Raw genomic sequence first — 16,496 nt, 5'->3', positions numbered from 1 at the left:
GCCAAATATGGCAAATATAATCGGGGACAGATCTTTTCTTGTTGCCCGAGGTCATACGTAAAGGAACTTCATCTCTCAGCCACTCGTTCTTTTAAGTCACATGTTTTTTGTGCGCAATTTGAATTGATTGCAGAGCACAAACGATAACTATCACGTGGAAGATGAGGAAAAATCACATGTTGGGTCGGCCATGAATGTGGAAAAATTAACATGTGAACATGTTGACAGCAAAAATATCCCCAGGCCCATTGAATTAAGCAAGGCTACTGGTTTTATTTCACTAATGGGCCTTCTCTAATCTAATTAAACTATTCAAATTAGGGCTAGTTTCATTTGTTTCCGGGTCTCCAATCTCGATCGACCTGCAAAGGGATCATGATTCTAAAATGAGTGTATTCATTTAGTAGATTTGGATAGTAGTGAGCCGTAAAACTTTCTTACTTCCGTTTTATTGTTTCATTCTTTCTATTTCTCTTTTCATGTTACTTTTTAGAATATGAGAAAGAGAAAGAAACGGAAAATAAAACAAGGGTATGAGAAATATTATTTCTCCTAATATAGGGTTCAATATTTGTGATTAATTTGTGGGATGGTAATGGTGCCGACAAGGAACATATAAATGGCATGCAAAGTTATTATGTGATTCCATGATGACTAGTCTTGGACATATATATATGTGATGTGAGGACGCATAGCAAATCGTAGTTAATTGGATGAAAGTGAAAGTACTTGGAAAGTCGACATATCAATACACAATGAATTATGCAACCGGGATGTTTTTCCTATCAAGGTTATCTTTCGTCTTCTACAATTTATGGTGAGCATGTGCAACAATCAATGTCTCTAATTCTTTTCTTATAAGCGTGTGCAAGGAAACATTGGATTTACCGATAATTTTGAGAGTGTTATATTGTCAAATTATCGACCAAAATCATGAATATTCAGCAAAAAACTATTATATTTTTTATGAAAGTTGTTAGATTATTAAATTAACTCTTCAATACATTACGTCAATTCACAGTCTAACAACATTATATGTGAAGAACACGTAAAGAAAAGACCGTTCGATACCAACTATTACTGGAGAGTAAAATAAAACTGATCTCCATGCTTGGATCTGACGGCCCATTAAATATAACAGAGGTGGGCTCTGGCTTGCCCATGCATGATCCCAAGTCTGGGTTTGGAGTTGAGAACAAGGACATGATATAAGGCCCAACAGTAAAAATATGACAAGTTCTTAGTAGGTTTCAATGTAGTTGGATTGGCCCATGATTGACCTTAAAATTTTGGTCAAACACACTTTTGACCTTTATGAGTTATCCGCCTAAAAAAAATAGTGGTTACGTGGTCAATAATCATGAATTTTTTAAATTTTTGTTTGAATATAAGTGATAATCTAAATTATAAAAGAATAAAGATTTTTCACGAACACTATAACTTGTTCAAATATGATACATGATCTACAAGTCAAGGCCGTTTTTCACTATATTAGAGCCTATTAAATTTAAACGATAATCTAAACTACCAAAATACACTATTTATCTCTGATTTAAACACACAAATTAATGAGCCAAAAATTTTACTTTTTCAAAGAAATATAAGACGACGATATTATATCCATTGTACCTCTCAAAATGCAAGAACCAAAAAAAATATATTGGGATTAGATAGGATAAGTTCAAGAAATAAAACGTGTGGCAGAGACAGAACGCAAGGCTCATCCATGATTCAGTTACACGAGGTGTTATGGAACCACTTGCCCCAATCCTCCTCCTGAGTTCTGACACAGCTTGATCTTCCTTCATTCCTTCCTTCCATGCTCGTCGTCACAATTTCCAGTAACAACAATTATTATGTTATCCATCACAACATGGCGTGATAAGCTCATAACACGTGACAGTACATGACTCGCTCGGCCGACCCAAAAGAACAAAAGAATGGTCCCACCCACTATCACAGAGAGGGTCCCATCCCACAAATGAACCTCATCAGCGGTATATGGCATACAATCCAATCCAGAAAAGAAACAAGAGCTAAGGGTATTATGGTAAAACCGTGCATCTCATGATCTGTCTGTCTGACATCACACTCACGACTCACATACATTTGGATTGAAGATTAATGGATGTGTTGTTCATCTTTCTTGGGAGAGCCTTCTTCAAAGTAAGCTCTCCCTAGAATCAATCTCTTCAAATTACACACACCACCCAAAGGAAGAGGAGGGAGATGGGAAGGGCATTTCTGTATGTGATTCTCGGAGGAGGGGTGGCTGCTGGCTATGCAGCTCTTGAATTCACAAAGAGAGGCATCTCTCATGGTGAACTCTGCATAATTTCTGAAGAACCAGTGAGTATTTTCTCCCTTTCTTCTCAATTTGTTTTTTATCTATTCATGGTATTCATGTCTTTGATGGGTATATATATGCTCTTCACAATTGGGTTATTGCTCTTTCGAACATTTAATTCTGTATTCGAAGGAAAAAAACAGAAACAGAAACATTAATTCTTATATTTTTCACATTCCATTCAATGAGATATCAATTAAGTTGATGGAAGAGAAGCCAAGGGCTTAGAATTGTATTGGAGAATTGTTGATATTCTAAAGAACAGTATTGGCGCTTGTATTAATCTGTGTTCCAAATATTATTTTTATAGGTGCTATCAGCTTTTTGGATTTACAATGTGGACCTTCCCCCCTATGAACACACTTACATACATGATATATACTTATATAGTTCTAAACCATTGCATATTCTTTGGGTAGTTGTTCAAACCAGAGTGAAAATTTTCACTTAAGTTAAAAGTGGCTTAAGGGAAGAGGGGAGATGATATGCATGTTAGGAAGATTTTGTCCAAAACACCTCTTTCTAATATAAAAAAAATCCAGTGAGGTGTTTCCTTTAAACTTTAGATATATTTGACTGATGAACTGGATCTGCAACAATAATTAAACATTGAACCGCCTTATTAAGTGACATGCTCTTGAACTGGTCCTTTCCGTTGCCCCTTGCTAAATGAAATTTGTGTTATATATATATCAAACCTTGTATTTTGAGAAGAATTCATATCAAGTAGATAACCTGTTCCCTGCGTCTCTGTTTTACATGTAACGTTCTTTATTTTTTTTCTTTCTTGGATGAATTTGTAATATAAGTGATAAAGTTTGTGCAAGTAAATTCCTTGATTTGGGAATATCCTTTTCAGGTGCCGCCTTATGAGAGACCTGCTTTAAGCAAAGGCTTTCTACTTCCTGAAGGTACAGAGTCTCTTTCTCAGCAATAATAATATCTTCATTGTATATTGCTCTGAACTATTTTTCTTTCCCACATTTTTATTTATGCAGCTCTAAATTGAATGATCTTTTACTGTGATGTGCAGCGGCTGCACGCCTTCCATCATTTCACACTTGTGTTGGTGCTAATAAGGAAAGGTTAACGCCTAAATGGTATAAGGAGCATGGTAACTATCTATGACTTCTTTGCTTCCTTTTTATTTATTTTTATTTTATGTTAATGGGAATTGTAGGATGTGGTATTTAATCGAGAGAATATGCGCGATGCTTATGTGCTATGAAGTACAATGTTGTTTGTTCTTTCCATAATTAACTTTTGTGGTGTCTACGCATTTGGTTTGACACTTGGTTCTCTATATATAAAATCAAAATACACAACCTGATATATGAATAATAAAGTTGAATAACATATCCTTCACTTTCCTTGTGTATAATCATTTTTGTTCTTGTTCCTCTCTCTCTCTCTCTCTCTCTCTCTCTCTCTCTCTCTCTCACATTGGGGAATTTGGGCCTTTTATTTATAGGGATCGAATTAGTTCTTGGAAGTCGAGTTAAGTCTGTTGATGTGAGACGCAAGACACTGTTGACAGGATCTGGAGAGACCATAAGTTACAAAGTTCTCATCATTGCAACAGGTGCTCGGGTATTGAAACTGATCTCATAATTTTCTTTTACCTTTTCTTGCTGCATATGTTCTGTTAAAGCTAAAAGTAGTAGAATGTGAAATGCAATTAGAATGTCAAATACTGATTAAAAATGAGGATATTGTATTAGACCTTTAATGCTAATAAACTTTTGTACATCTTTGTTAATATGGTTGCATTTGACATTATTTTCAGAAAATACGATCTTATCATTCTAAGGGTTATTTCCCAAGGATAGCATTTTATGAAAAATTTGCTTTCTTGCCTTAATGGATTGATGTGTGTGTGCGCATGTGTTGAAAGTAGGCACTGAAGCTTGAAGAATTTGGAGTGAAAGGATCAGATTCTGAAAATGTGTGCTATTTACGAGATTTGGCTGATGCAAATAGACTTGTCAACTTGATGGAATCTTCCTCTGGTGGGAATGCTGTTGTCATTGGTGGTGGCTACATTGGAATGGAGTGTGCTGCATCATTGGTGATCAATAGGATGAGTGTAACAATGGTTTTCCCAGAAGAACATTGCAGTATGTACTTTTATTCCGATACTGTTTCTTCTTTGTTCATCGAGCTTTCTCAAATGCACCTTCTCTATTTGGGGTGAAGGAGTAGTTGTAAGCAAATATATGAACTTTTTTCTTTTAATTTTAATTTTGCAGTGGCCCGATTGTTCACACCCAAGATCGCAAGTTTTTATGAAGAATTTTACAAGTCCAAAGGAGTAAAGTTCGTTAAAGGAACCATTTTGTCCTCGTTTGATATTGACTCGAATGGGAAGGTAAATGCTAAAATGCTTCTAATTTGAGTTATTATTGACGTCAAATGTCCTCACTTGAGTAATTATTATACTCACATGCGTGTTGGGTAAATTTTCTTTGAATCCAATCTTCTAATTGATTTGCTAAATTTTTACTGGTAAACTCTTGCACAGGTCACAGCTGTTAATCTTAGAGATGGAAGTAGTCTTCCTGCAGACACGGTTGTGGTGGGAATAGGAATCCGTCCCAACACAAGCCTATTTGAAGGTCAACTTACACTGGAGAAAGGTGGGATCAACGTGAATGGGAAGATGCAGTCGAGCAATAGCTCAGTCTATGCAGTGGGAGATGTTGCCACATTCCCTGTTAAAGTATTTGGCGAGTCCCGAAGGCTTGAACACGTCGACTCAGCCAGAAAATCCGCAAGACATGCTGTTGGTGCAATAATGGAACAAAACCAAGCGGGCGAATTCGACTATCTACCATTCTTTTACTCCAGAGTCTTCACCCTGTCATGGCAGTTTTATGGGGACAATGCAGGAGATGTGGTCCATTTTGGAGATTTCTCAGGAGGCACATTCGGAGCTTATTGGGTAAGAAACAGCCATCTTGTTGGTTCTTTCCTTGAAGGTGGTACCAAGGAAGAGTATGAAGCTATAGCCAAGGCCACGAGGCTGAAGCCAGCAGTTGAGGACTTGGCCGAGTTGGAAAGGCAAGGCTTGGGTTTTGCTGTGACTGTTAGTGAGAAACCGCCACCGTCACCGCCTCGTGATGTTATTGGTTCTGGCATAGTTCTGGAGAGACCAATATATGCATTGCATGCAACCGCTGGTGTTGTTCTGGCTGCATCAGTAGCGGCGTTTGCATTCTGGTACGGAAGGAAGCGCAGAAGGTGGTGAGCAGCTGTTTGTTTGGGTTGATGTATAATGTATTATACCCCCATGTTGTGTGGCATTGATAGGTGTAGGAGATTTACATACTTCAAATATTTGGTCGTATTTATTGAAGCAAAACTGTAGTTTAAAATAATTAATTAATACAAAAATTATATACATCCTTATACGAAAAATTGTTTCCCTTCCTGGTCATCTATTTTGCTCAACCAAAAGAAAAACGGAAAAGACCAAAAAAGAGTTTACTAGTCCTTGTCTGACCAATTGTTAGTGAATGGTGATAAAAGCAAATACAAATTTTACATATACCAAGTACCAACTACCATTTGGTCTAGCGGTAATTATTTTCACTTGGTTCAAGAACAAAGGCGGACCTACGAAGGGGCTCAAGTTGGCTAATTATTGAGTCCACCATTGTTCAAGAATGTTTGATTTACATGAATGCGATGCAATGCAATATATATCCATGATTGATACTAAATTTTTACTAACTCCATTGAACTAGTGTAAATATGTTGTGGACTTGGTATACCTTTGTAAAAATTAAAAATATCTTTGTAGCTACGCAGGTAGCTGTTCAAACAAAGAAAAGGAAAATGATGAGTGGAAACCTGTTTTTCTTGTTACTTATTCGAAATCATAAAGAAAACACCCCAAGCGGGCATTTGGTCTAGTGGTATGATTCTCGCTTTGGGTGCGAGAGGTCCCGAGTTCGATTCTCGGAATGCCCCGAGCCTGCGACCTTTACTTTTTGTTTTTCCTTTTTATGCCCCCGTACAAACGACAACGTATTTAGTTTTTATCAAGGCACAAGGGTAAATCCGTCAACTAAAGAAAAAACACCAGCTACATACCCCCATGGACACTAGTTTCAGAATTCCTCCTTATCCTATCTTCTTCTACTCACTCTTCCTTCTTTCTATTTCTCCCTCTCAGACCCAAAACTCAAATCCACACCACAACAATGGCTGCCTCTCTCTCTACACTCACATTGGGCACCCCATCTTATCTCAACACACCCGCGACTTCCTCTTTTCCTCCGAACACCCCCAAAACCACCCTCCAATTCCCCTTCAACCCCCAAAACCCTAGCCTCACCCACCGTGCCACGCACCTCCGTCCCCTCGCCGCCGTCGAAGCCCCCGAGAAGATTGAGAAGCTCGGCGCCGATATCTCCAGCCTCACCCTCGAGGAGGCTCGCATCCTCGTCGACTTCCTCCAAGACAAGCTTGGCGTCTCCGCCGCAGCTCTGGCTCCAGCCGCGGCGGTGGCCGCGGCGCCAGGAGCCGCCGAGGGACCTGCCGTTGTGGAGGAGAAGACGGAGTTCGACGTGGTCATCGAAGAGGTGCCGAGCAACGCAAGAATTGCGGTGATTAAGGCGGTTAGGGCGTTGACGAGCTTGGCGCTGAAGGAGGCCAAGGAGCTGATTGAGGGCTTGCCTAAGAAATTCAGAGAAGGGATTTCCAAGGACGAAGCCGATGAGGCGAAGAAGCAGCTGGAAGAGGCTGGGGCTAAGGTTGCCATTGTGTAATTTGTCTAATCGGTTTGGGGTTTTTTTTCAGTAAATGAGCTTCTGCTGTTTGTGTACTATTTGCACTTGTAGGTGTTAGTGATATGGGATTGTTCTCTTTCTTGCTTCTTCTTCAAGTTCAATTTCAATGCAATTGGAATTGTAATTTTAAGGTGAAGAATTTGATTAATATGCTCTTTTAGTATGGTTTATTATGCTCTCTAGTTTTGCTTGGTGGTAGAATTGAATTGAATGTGTATGCAGTATGTTTGTTACATCTGTATGTAATATGGATTATGGTTGTGCTCAAGAAGGAAGGTAACCATTTCTTGTGTACAAAAACGTTAATGTAGCTTTTGTTCGGAATAAGGCCAGCTAATCACAACACTGAGTCGGTCCCTTGCACTTAAGTTCGAATCCTCTCCTTATATTAATTCCCGTTTTGTGGAATTTGGTGGTCCACGTTATTAATAATCCCTTTCATTCTTTCATTTTCAATTTGCATTTGGAATTGGAAACTATCCAAGGTCAGGGTGGGGAAATGGGAAAAAGAAAAATTGGTAAAATGTTAGGCAATGGCCCAAGTCTAAATGTCTAGCCTCTTTTCCCTGCTAATAAAACAGCTAGCTAGCTTAGGCTTAGATATATTGACAGGACATGACGTGTTTAATTGATGGCTTGTAATTATTCCAACTTCGATCATCCCATGAATTGGCTGGAAAAACTTGTGCGTGGATATTAAAGCCAATCAACAAACAACCCAAGAAATAATTATGCAAAAGCTTCTGCTATGCATAAAAAGCAAAAACTAGAATAGAGAAGCTCTCATGCAAGAAAATAACACTTTTTGCTATTTTCGATCAATAACATAATGATATGAAGAATAATTTTTTCTCGTATTATTGTGTTGTTAGTCGGTGCTATTCCCGTTATAAATAAGTTTTTCTCTATTCGGGAGTAAGCATAAAAAGCAAGCAAACCACATATGCATGAGATAAATTAAGGAGACGACGACGCCGTTCTGCGATCGCCCAATCAGCGTCGCCTTTATTATGGGCTCTGTTGAACGAAGGGTAGAAGGGACACGTGGTGAATCATGCCAACGTAGTACAACTCTTGAGCCGTTTGATGTCCCCAATGCCGCCACATCGAAACTGCAACACATGCATACTCGTGGAGAAACAAACCCTTTGAATCGCTACAGAAACAAACCATACATGGTCCTAAATCCCCGCGAGTATGCTTCCTTAATGTACTCTCGTGGGTACGTATATTTCAAACCCAAATGTCAGCTTGCCGGGTACAAAACGTGGAGATGGCCGCTCTGCTAGAAAAGGACAACAAAAACAAAATAGCCGCTTCTTCTCGCTCTCTTCTCTGCTACTCAGCTGTCAGCTCCCCACCACCGCCTCATATACCAATTTCTCGCCACTTTACCACGATATTTTCCCTTTCACAAATTTCAGTTCTCTCTCTCCTCTATTTTCTCTCTCTCACGCACACGGCGTTTTCAAAATTTGATTTTTAGTTATCTCTCTGTGTGGAATTTGATTCCATTCCTTTCCGTATTTTTTTTAATCTTTCTCTGAGAATCGCTTCCTGAGCTTCAAGCTTTTGGTTTCTTCAGGTATATATATATATATTTTTTTTTTCTTTTTCATTTCCTTTTTTACTATTTATACGACTATTTTATTCCATGTATGCATTATTCTCGTCTGCTAGTGCACATTTAGTATTATATTAGTCCCATTTTCGAGCTCTTTCTTGACGAAACCAAAACCCTAGAATGTGCTGATTTACATACTTGCTTTTGTTTTTGCTTCTGGGGTTTGTATGCAATTCGTTTCAGCTGTAAAATCAAAGTCTGGGCTTGATTTTCTCGAGAGAAGATTATCCTCGAAATGGGAGCGGCCCCAACACGATCTACAGCCGTAGAGGGGGGTTCAGCTTCTGCTCTTGAACCACCTAAAGGTTCAGATGCAGAGGAGAACACGATCGTCGAAGCTATCAACGGCTCGGGCGGAACCCAGCCCGGTCCAGGGGGGTCCGGTCGAGAGAGCTCTGTTGGTGATGTTGGTAGCAGTAGGGTCGGTGAAGTGGTCAATACTCAGGTGGTTGAGCCCAAAAGTTCGACTGAGAGAAGTTTTGGGGACCTGAATGTTGGTCTCTCGGATACTGAGGAGGGTGGGCTTGTAGAGTCGAGTTTGCTGAAACTGAGAGGGGATGAGGGTAGTGTTGAAAAGTTGGAGTCTTTTTCGAGTAAGGAGAAAAAGGCGGTGACGGATGCTACTATGGCTATGGCTAGTGTGAACGGAGGGGTTGAAGAAAATGGGAGTTCTTTGGATGAATTTGAAGAAGACCAAGATGGGAAACATGAGATCATTGAGGGTAAGACTGGTGTGAACGGAGGAAGGGCTGACGAGAATGATAGTTTTTTGGATGAGATTGAGGAAGACCCAGATGGGAAACCTGAGATCACTGAGGACATGGGTGACGAGGGACATGAGTTTTCTGTGGGAGATTTTGTGTGGGGTAAGATTAAGAGCCATCCATGGTGGCCTGCCCAGATTTGTGATCCTTCTGATGCGTCAGACTATGCAGTGAAATTGAAATATAAGGACAGACTCCTTGTTGCTTATTTTGGGGACGGCACATTTGCTTGGTGCCATCCGTCGCAATTAAAACCCTTTGAGGAAAATTTTCAGGAGATGTCGAAGCAGAGTAGTTCCAAGGCTTTTGTTAATGCCGTGCAGCAGGCTGTGGATGAGATTGGAAGACTTGTGAAGTTGAAGATGAGTTGTGGCTGCGTAAAGAAAGAGTTTTTGAGTGATATTAGTCAACCCTTGGCATTGAATGCTGGAATTAAGGAAGGAGTTGTTGTGCCTGAAGGTAAAGTTGGGAAGTTTTTGGGTCATCTATCTGAATCAGCAAACCTTCTTGCTGAGTTGAAGCATGCTTCCCAAGTTACATCCATGAGTAGTGTGCTTGAGCTCACTGTGTTAAAGAGTTGTCTGTCTGCATTTTATTTTTCAAAAGGGGGGTATCAATTGCCTGTATTCTATGAAGCCCAGCCAATTCCTGGTCTTGAGGATGATGAGAAGGCAGTGGAAGTGCCTGTCCAAGGGCCATTTGAAGACTGGCTTTCTTCTCCCGGAGGTGCAAAGACTGGCCAAACTGATCAAACATTTTCGCGAAGTTCACCTAAAATTTTGGAGGATAGGCAATATCAAAGAAGGAAGCAGAAAAGCATTGCTGATCTTATGGGAGGGGACGATGATATTCAGGCGAAAACTAAGGATGGCGGGATTATGGCTCATGAGGGAGCAGTATCAGAGAAACCAGAGCAGAAGAAGCGGAAAGGCAGTGAGAGTCATGATGAGAGTAATTTGTTTTCTGATGTAGTAAAGAGAAAGCTCAGACTCTCAAAGTCACCAACAAGCACTCTTACCAAAAAAATTCTGAGTGTTGAAAATGATTGTAGTGGCAGCAAGGAAGAAGGTAACAAGGGTCGGTTATCAAGGAGACGGAAGAAGGATGAGAGTTTTGGCATGGATAGTGATGATGGTAAGATGAAAGAAGAAACTGGTGACAGCCCTCTTTCAAGAGATGGGGAACTGCGCAGTGGTGGTTTACAAAGTGATATGAAAGACCAAATTGACAACCGCCCCTTGTCGAGGGAAAGGAAAAAGAGCAAGTACTTGTCGCCTCCTTTCACAAATCTTAACATGGTGAAAAGGATGCGAGACATAGAAATAGAATCTGAAGTTTCTAATGAAACTCAGTTAGGGGAGCGGGCAACTTCTAACCTTATTGGGTCCCCTCATATGTTGAATTGCTGCACGGAGAAATTAAAGAAGAAACACACTACAGAACTCAGTCCTAAAGCACCAGCAGAAGATGAGGAGAAGAACAGTGATCCAATGAAAGCTAATGCATCAGCTAGTCTAGTGATATCTGAACTCCGCTCTGCAGCTCTTAATCCATCATATCCAATCAAAAGGAAATCCTTTGAGATTTTTAGGGACTTTATGGCCATATTCAGAGACTCAATTTATCGCAATGGCTCCAACTACGAACTTTACAAGAACCGCCAACCTCATAGGAAGAGAAAGAATTTAATATCTGAGCCTGGGTCACTGGGGAAAGACCAAAGTCAAACCGCAGAAAATCTACCTGACAGTGAATCTGGGCACAAGAAAATCAAGAAGAGCTCTGATAAGCCTATAGGAAAGCATGCTGCTGGAACACCGGATTTGAAGACAAGGCAGAAGAAGAGGGATGAGAAAGCTTCACCTGCATCCCTTTTTGTGACATTTGGCCCTGGTTCCTCTCTGCCCACGAAAGCTGATCTTATCAAGATATATAGTAAATTTGGAGAGCTGAACGAAATGGAAACTGAGATGTTCTACAACAATTTCTGCGCTCGGGTTTCCTTCTTAAGGATCTCTGATGCGGAAGAAGCCTTCAACCATTCGCAAAATGACAGTCCCTTTGGAGCTTCCAATGTCAACTTCCGGCTCCACAATCTCTCGGCTGCTTCAAAGGTTCGTGAACTGAGTGAAATATCCAATTCTCCTCCAGCTAAGTCCAGGGGCAAGACCAAAAGTCAGCCAGTAGGTACAAACTCACAGCCCCCTGTTGATGGTGAGGCGTCACAACTCGACTTCATTCGGCATAAACTTGAGAAGTTGACCTCGATGCTGGACAATTCGGACGGGAAAGTGTCAGCTGTAACGAAATCCAAGTTGGAGAGTGAGATAAAAGAGTTATTGGAGACGGTAAGCACAATGGTTGAATCTTCATCTTAGATCGGTTCACTGTTTGTATAATGGACCTTTTTGTTTCTACACACAATCCCCAGTATGTCATATAAGCTAGTGATCCAAATGTAGGTTTAGGGATAATATTTCTACTTTCTTTTTGGATGCTTGTGGATGAAGTCATGTAGTAGTTTATCTAGCCTGTGTAACTAGTTTCTTCAACTTATCAATATAGAGATCAGCAGGAGCTTTTGGTGAGAAGCAACTCTCAGTGTTGATTTCAGCCACCAGTTTCAGTTGGATGTAAATTTCACTTCTTTTTGTTTCAACTCCCACACCAAACAATACACGAGCTTTTGGTGTGAAGCAGCCCCTCTCTCGCTATTGAATTCTCCTCGGTCGGTTCACAATTCTTTAAAACGTTTGGAAATTATTTGCTTTAGGACCGTCAGTCGGTCTGTCTTAAATACTAGTTATCAGAAATATGGCTGTAGCCAAACTTTCAAAAGTAGGCCATAAAGTGCCTTTGACAAAAGAATTCCTTTATACTCATCCCAATCATGATTCAAAAAAGTTGGGCAACGAGCTCGCCTGTGACTTGGGTTGGTTTTTCCCCCAACGCAGAACATTAGATCTCCAATTCAAAAAAGCAACGAGCATGGCAAAGACATCATCATATTAAAGCCAATATTATATGATAAACAAGAAAGCTCCCAATATTATATGATAAACAAGAAAGCTCCTAAAAGGAACTCCCAAACTAATTGCAATGCAACACAAAATATCCAAGTTCCTTCGTATATTTCGCCGTAATTCTTCGTCTGCACATAATTGCAAACAGAAGCAATACATCTAATTTGTTCCCAGTTGGTGTTTAGGTACAAGGGTCTGATGTAGAAAGTGTCTGGACAGAATTAAAGAATTCAAGCATACACATTCCAGGAAAATTCAGTCATCAACAGGATCCTGAGGTGTTTCCTCTGCGCTGCGCTTGATTGTGATCACAGGGCACTCAGCATGCTTCACGCAAAATTCACTCACTGTCCCAACAAAAACCCTGCAGAGCAAATAAAACAGGGAAACTTTCTTAGTTGAGTGGATAGCCTTCAATAAATAATATGATAGGCATATAAGCCAACTCTGCTTCAGGGCTATCAGAATATATATATATATATATATATATATATATATATATGAAAATTGCTAAACATGTCAATTGCAAAAGATGTTAGAAAAGGATGTCTGCAATGTAATAATACTATTAACTGTGGTGGAGATCAGGCATGTGTCTATAAAAGGCAAGCACTTAAAAGCATACCTCTGGAAAGGACCAAGACCCCGGCAGCCCACAACCAGAAAGTCAGGCTGCACACGCTTCACCTCATGACAGATTACTTCCTTGGGATCCCCTTTTTTAATCCATGCTTCAGAACCAACCTACAAGCATTTCAATATATAGATTTAAACTTCAGAATACTAAGTTGTATGTTTCAGATGCGATTATTTAATAATGCTGTCCCAAAAGACACACGTCAGTACCCCAATTGCATGACATCTTTCAACAAAGAACTCCAGTAGATGAAGCCCTTTGGCGCGGTCTCTATTCCTCAGATTTTTGAAATCCTCAGGTGATGCATAGACACTATCCATGTCATCAAAACCTATTATCGAAAGAGGGCACACATATTATTACAAGTATGGTTAGGAACAATGGTTCAAAGTTGAAACAAGCGGCAGGATCACATCGTAATAAGAAGGAAAAAGGATAAGAAAGTTTCTGAGTAATGGAAAATGAAGTTTTAAGCATGCTCAAACACAAGAATATACAAAAGCTCAACTAGATACAATATAAATGGACTATATGCATATTCATTCACATTTTTCATATAACAATGAACTCAAATCAATTCAGGGTCATAATTTCTCTGTGTTATGATCATGGTCGATGCTTGATGACCACAATAACAACAGTTATGATGATGATGATGATGATACTTGGGTCACGTAACTCATTTTGGAATCACAAGAAACTACATGATTTAAAATGAAGTCGCCATAACAAGCCAACTTTGAGAAACAATCATATAATCAAAGGGAAATTGTACAAAAAGTGGTCAGATACCGATCAAACTCGATATTGAATTCAAATTACAAAAACTCACCACTTAAACGAACTAGCAAATTGACTATAAAATTGAAAGAAGTGACAGAAAGCTTAAAAAGTTATCAAGCCCCTTCATACTCAATGCTTCCCGTTTGGTACCAAAACTTACTAACGATTTCTTAATTACGATGAAGATTATATCACATCAATGATCATCACCGACTAATTTCAATTTACAAAACCAAACGACATCAACTTACTGATCGCAAAGCCAATTTTTCACTCACACATAATCTGCGATTCTTTTAACATTTTCCATTAGAAAACTATAGGTTCGGTTCTGATTTCCCTATCCTTTCAATTTTTGCTTCTATTTCCTCCATTTTCTTTGCAATCAAGCATAGTACAAACATATTGAATGGGAACAAAAAAAGAAAAACAGAAGGAGAGAGAGGACCGTCTTCGTCAGGGACTTGGACATGAAGGAAGAGGAGCTTGAAGCCAGAGGTGTTGGAGCGGACGATCTTATGCAGAGTCCACTCGAAGGCCTTTCTGCTGCTTATGGAGGCGTGCGGGTACCCCTTGATCGTCGACTCATTCACTGCCAGCATTATCCGAGTTGGCTCACCCCCCATCTTCTTCGCTCACTGAGTCGCTCGCTCGCTCGCTTCCAACTCTATCTCTCTCTCTCACTCTCTGGTGACTATGTCGGTACGCAAGCTGAAACACTGGTTTACTGTTTCACCGTTTTGTATTTAATTTGCAAGCCATAAACCCGAGTGCGCGCATCACGCATCAGAGCGTACGATAGTGGATATTTACAAAAGGATGCTAACATGCGCGCTTCTGTTACTGCCACTCTGCCATCCGGCAATATATAAACACAGGTGTCATTTGCCTTGGTTCGCCAAAAAATTGGCGGGGCGTGAAGTGTGTTTTCAGTCTCTCAATGAGTCACCACCAGTCCGATCCTTCTAAGTTACCAAATTGCCATCGAATTTATTTATTTATTTTTGGAAAATTGCCTCCATTCTTTCTTTTTATTTTCCTCCAGAGAAAAAATGCCCAATCATTTCTATCGTTTTATGAGTTCTTAAATTTAGATTCAATTTACATTTGAGTTTCTCAATTTTCAAAATGGTTCTCATGGTCCTTTAACTTCACTTTCGTTAGAACAAATGGTCATGCCATCAATTTTGTTAAATGTAGGGGCAAAATAGTATTTTTATATTATAACTAAATAAATAAATAAAATTTATTTCTTTAAAACAACAATAAAATCAAATAAATAAAAAAACCAAAAAAAAAATTTTAAAAGTTTTGGGGAGTAGAAATCGGGATAGAGGGAAGGGAGAGAGAGTTTAATTTTAATCAATTTTGATACCAAAAATACCATTTTGCTCCTGCATTTGATAGAAAAGTTAACAAAATTAACGGTAGAACCATTTGTCCTAACGAAACTAAAGTTAAAAGACCACGAGAACTATTTTGGAAATTGAGAGACTCAAATGCAAATCGGGTCTAAGTTCAGAGACTAATAAAATAATGAACCCTTTTATTTTTATTAGTCGTTCAATCAAGGTACTTTAAACGTGTATCACATCATCCAACAAAAAAAGCTCTTATTCTTCGTTTATTGACAAAGATGCAGTTTTATAATTAAATTAAGAATGGGTTTTTAATTAGTCAATTAGAACTTAATTCAAAATGTAGATATAAGCTTAGTCAAGTTGGCTAAGTGAATATACTCCTCACTCTGCACCCGAGTTCGAATCCGCTCTAGTAAATTAAATTAGATTAAAGTAAAATATCGTTTGTATAAAATAAAATAAAAAACTTAATTCAAAATATTTGCCTTGCATTGGGCCTTTGGGCATGGTTCAACTCCAAATTGGGCTCTCTTTTTTACAATCATCAACTTGGTTTTATTTTTTTTTAATCGGACATGGGCTTGTTCATTGTCCGCAATAATCAGATGGTAATTCGTGCAATGAAAATAAAATGATTAGAGGTGAAATAAGCCGACGTTAAGATTCTTGAGAATCCAAAAACTTAACAGAAAATTATTATATTTAAAATAAAATAAAAAAATCCTTCACATAAGATAAAATGTTAAAATGATTCAACCCCTCCAAAATTGGACAAATTGGTCTAGCCACTATTCGACAGTAATATGAAATAACTCTTATGTCAGTGTTGAAAAGTAACTCGAAAGTTGTTCAATGTCACTGTCTGACAGTAACATAAAGGTTAATTAATCTCAATGTCGGACAGTAACTGAATCGATTTGTCCAATTTTTTAAGGACGAGACCATTTTATCTTGGTGCCTTCCTATTTGTCCTTATATAGTAAAACCCAAAACTTAATCCGAACCCAACTTCAAATTGATCGGATTCATAATTCCTCACGTATTAAGACTCAACCTCTTTCCAAAAAGTCGGAAACAACAAAAAATAATAATAATAATAACAAGAACAAAGAAGATTTACTTGCCAAGTTCCTATAGGCCTATTATCTTTTTCCTTCAAAAAGA

General features: G+C 39.0%; 4 protein-coding genes and 1 non-coding gene across 5 annotated transcripts; 4 read left to right on the top strand and 1 right to left on the bottom strand.

Moving 5' to 3' along the window:
* The first annotated feature begins 1,966 nt into the window (after positions 1-1,966).
* LOC117622221 (monodehydroascorbate reductase 4, peroxisomal) lies at positions 1,967-5,764 on the top strand. Its single transcript, XM_034352817.1, has 7 exons — positions 1,967-2,349; positions 3,207-3,258; positions 3,381-3,461; positions 3,819-3,937; positions 4,245-4,464; positions 4,597-4,715; positions 4,869-5,764. Exons 1-7 carry the CDS (start codon positions 2,230-2,232, stop codon positions 5,592-5,594), a joined length of 1,437 nt encoding a protein of 478 aa, XP_034208708.1. The 5' UTR covers positions 1,967-2,229; the 3' UTR covers positions 5,595-5,764.
* A 483-nt stretch (positions 5,765-6,247) lies between these two features.
* Positions 6,248-6,319, top strand: TRNAP-UGG. Its single transcript has one exon. It is a non-coding gene; the product is annotated as a tRNA-Pro (tRNA).
* Positions 6,320-6,460: 141 nt separating this feature from the next.
* LOC117623354 (50S ribosomal protein L12, chloroplastic-like) lies at positions 6,461-7,467 on the top strand. Its single transcript, XM_034354299.1, has one exon. The coding sequence runs from the start codon at positions 6,553-6,555 to the stop codon at positions 7,117-7,119; it is 567 nt and encodes a 188-aa protein (XP_034210190.1). The 5' UTR covers positions 6,461-6,552; the 3' UTR covers positions 7,120-7,467.
* Positions 7,468-8,307: 840 nt separating this feature from the next.
* LOC117622033 (serine/threonine-protein kinase ATM-like) lies at positions 8,308-12,175 on the top strand. The gene is made up of 2 exons (XM_034352540.1): positions 8,308-8,725; positions 8,948-12,175. The coding sequence occupies exon 2, from the start codon at positions 9,000-9,002 to the stop codon at positions 11,904-11,906; it is 2,907 nt and encodes a 968-aa protein (XP_034208431.1). The 5' UTR covers positions 8,308-8,725; positions 8,948-8,999; the 3' UTR covers positions 11,907-12,175.
* A 359-nt stretch (positions 12,176-12,534) lies between these two features.
* On the bottom strand, positions 12,535-14,816 carry LOC117622976 (universal stress protein A-like protein). Its single transcript, XM_034353795.1, has 4 exons — positions 14,420-14,816; positions 13,398-13,519; positions 13,177-13,295; positions 12,535-12,915 (listed from the first exon to the last, which is right to left on the bottom strand). The coding sequence occupies exons 1-4, from the start codon at positions 14,595-14,597 to the stop codon at positions 12,807-12,809; spliced, it is 528 nt and encodes a 175-aa protein (XP_034209686.1). The 5' UTR covers positions 14,598-14,816; the 3' UTR covers positions 12,535-12,806.
* Positions 14,817-16,496: the final 1,680 nt, after the last annotated feature.

The sequence above is a fragment of the Prunus dulcis genome, chromosome 3 (genome assembly GCF_902201215.1).
Source record: "Prunus dulcis chromosome 3, ALMONDv2, whole genome shotgun sequence".
In the NCBI taxonomy this organism is placed as follows: domain Eukaryota; kingdom Viridiplantae; phylum Streptophyta; class Magnoliopsida; order Rosales; family Rosaceae; genus Prunus; species Prunus dulcis.
The sequence above is the reverse complement of the archived record's forward strand: the minus strand, read 5'-3'. Positions and strand labels throughout refer to the sequence as shown.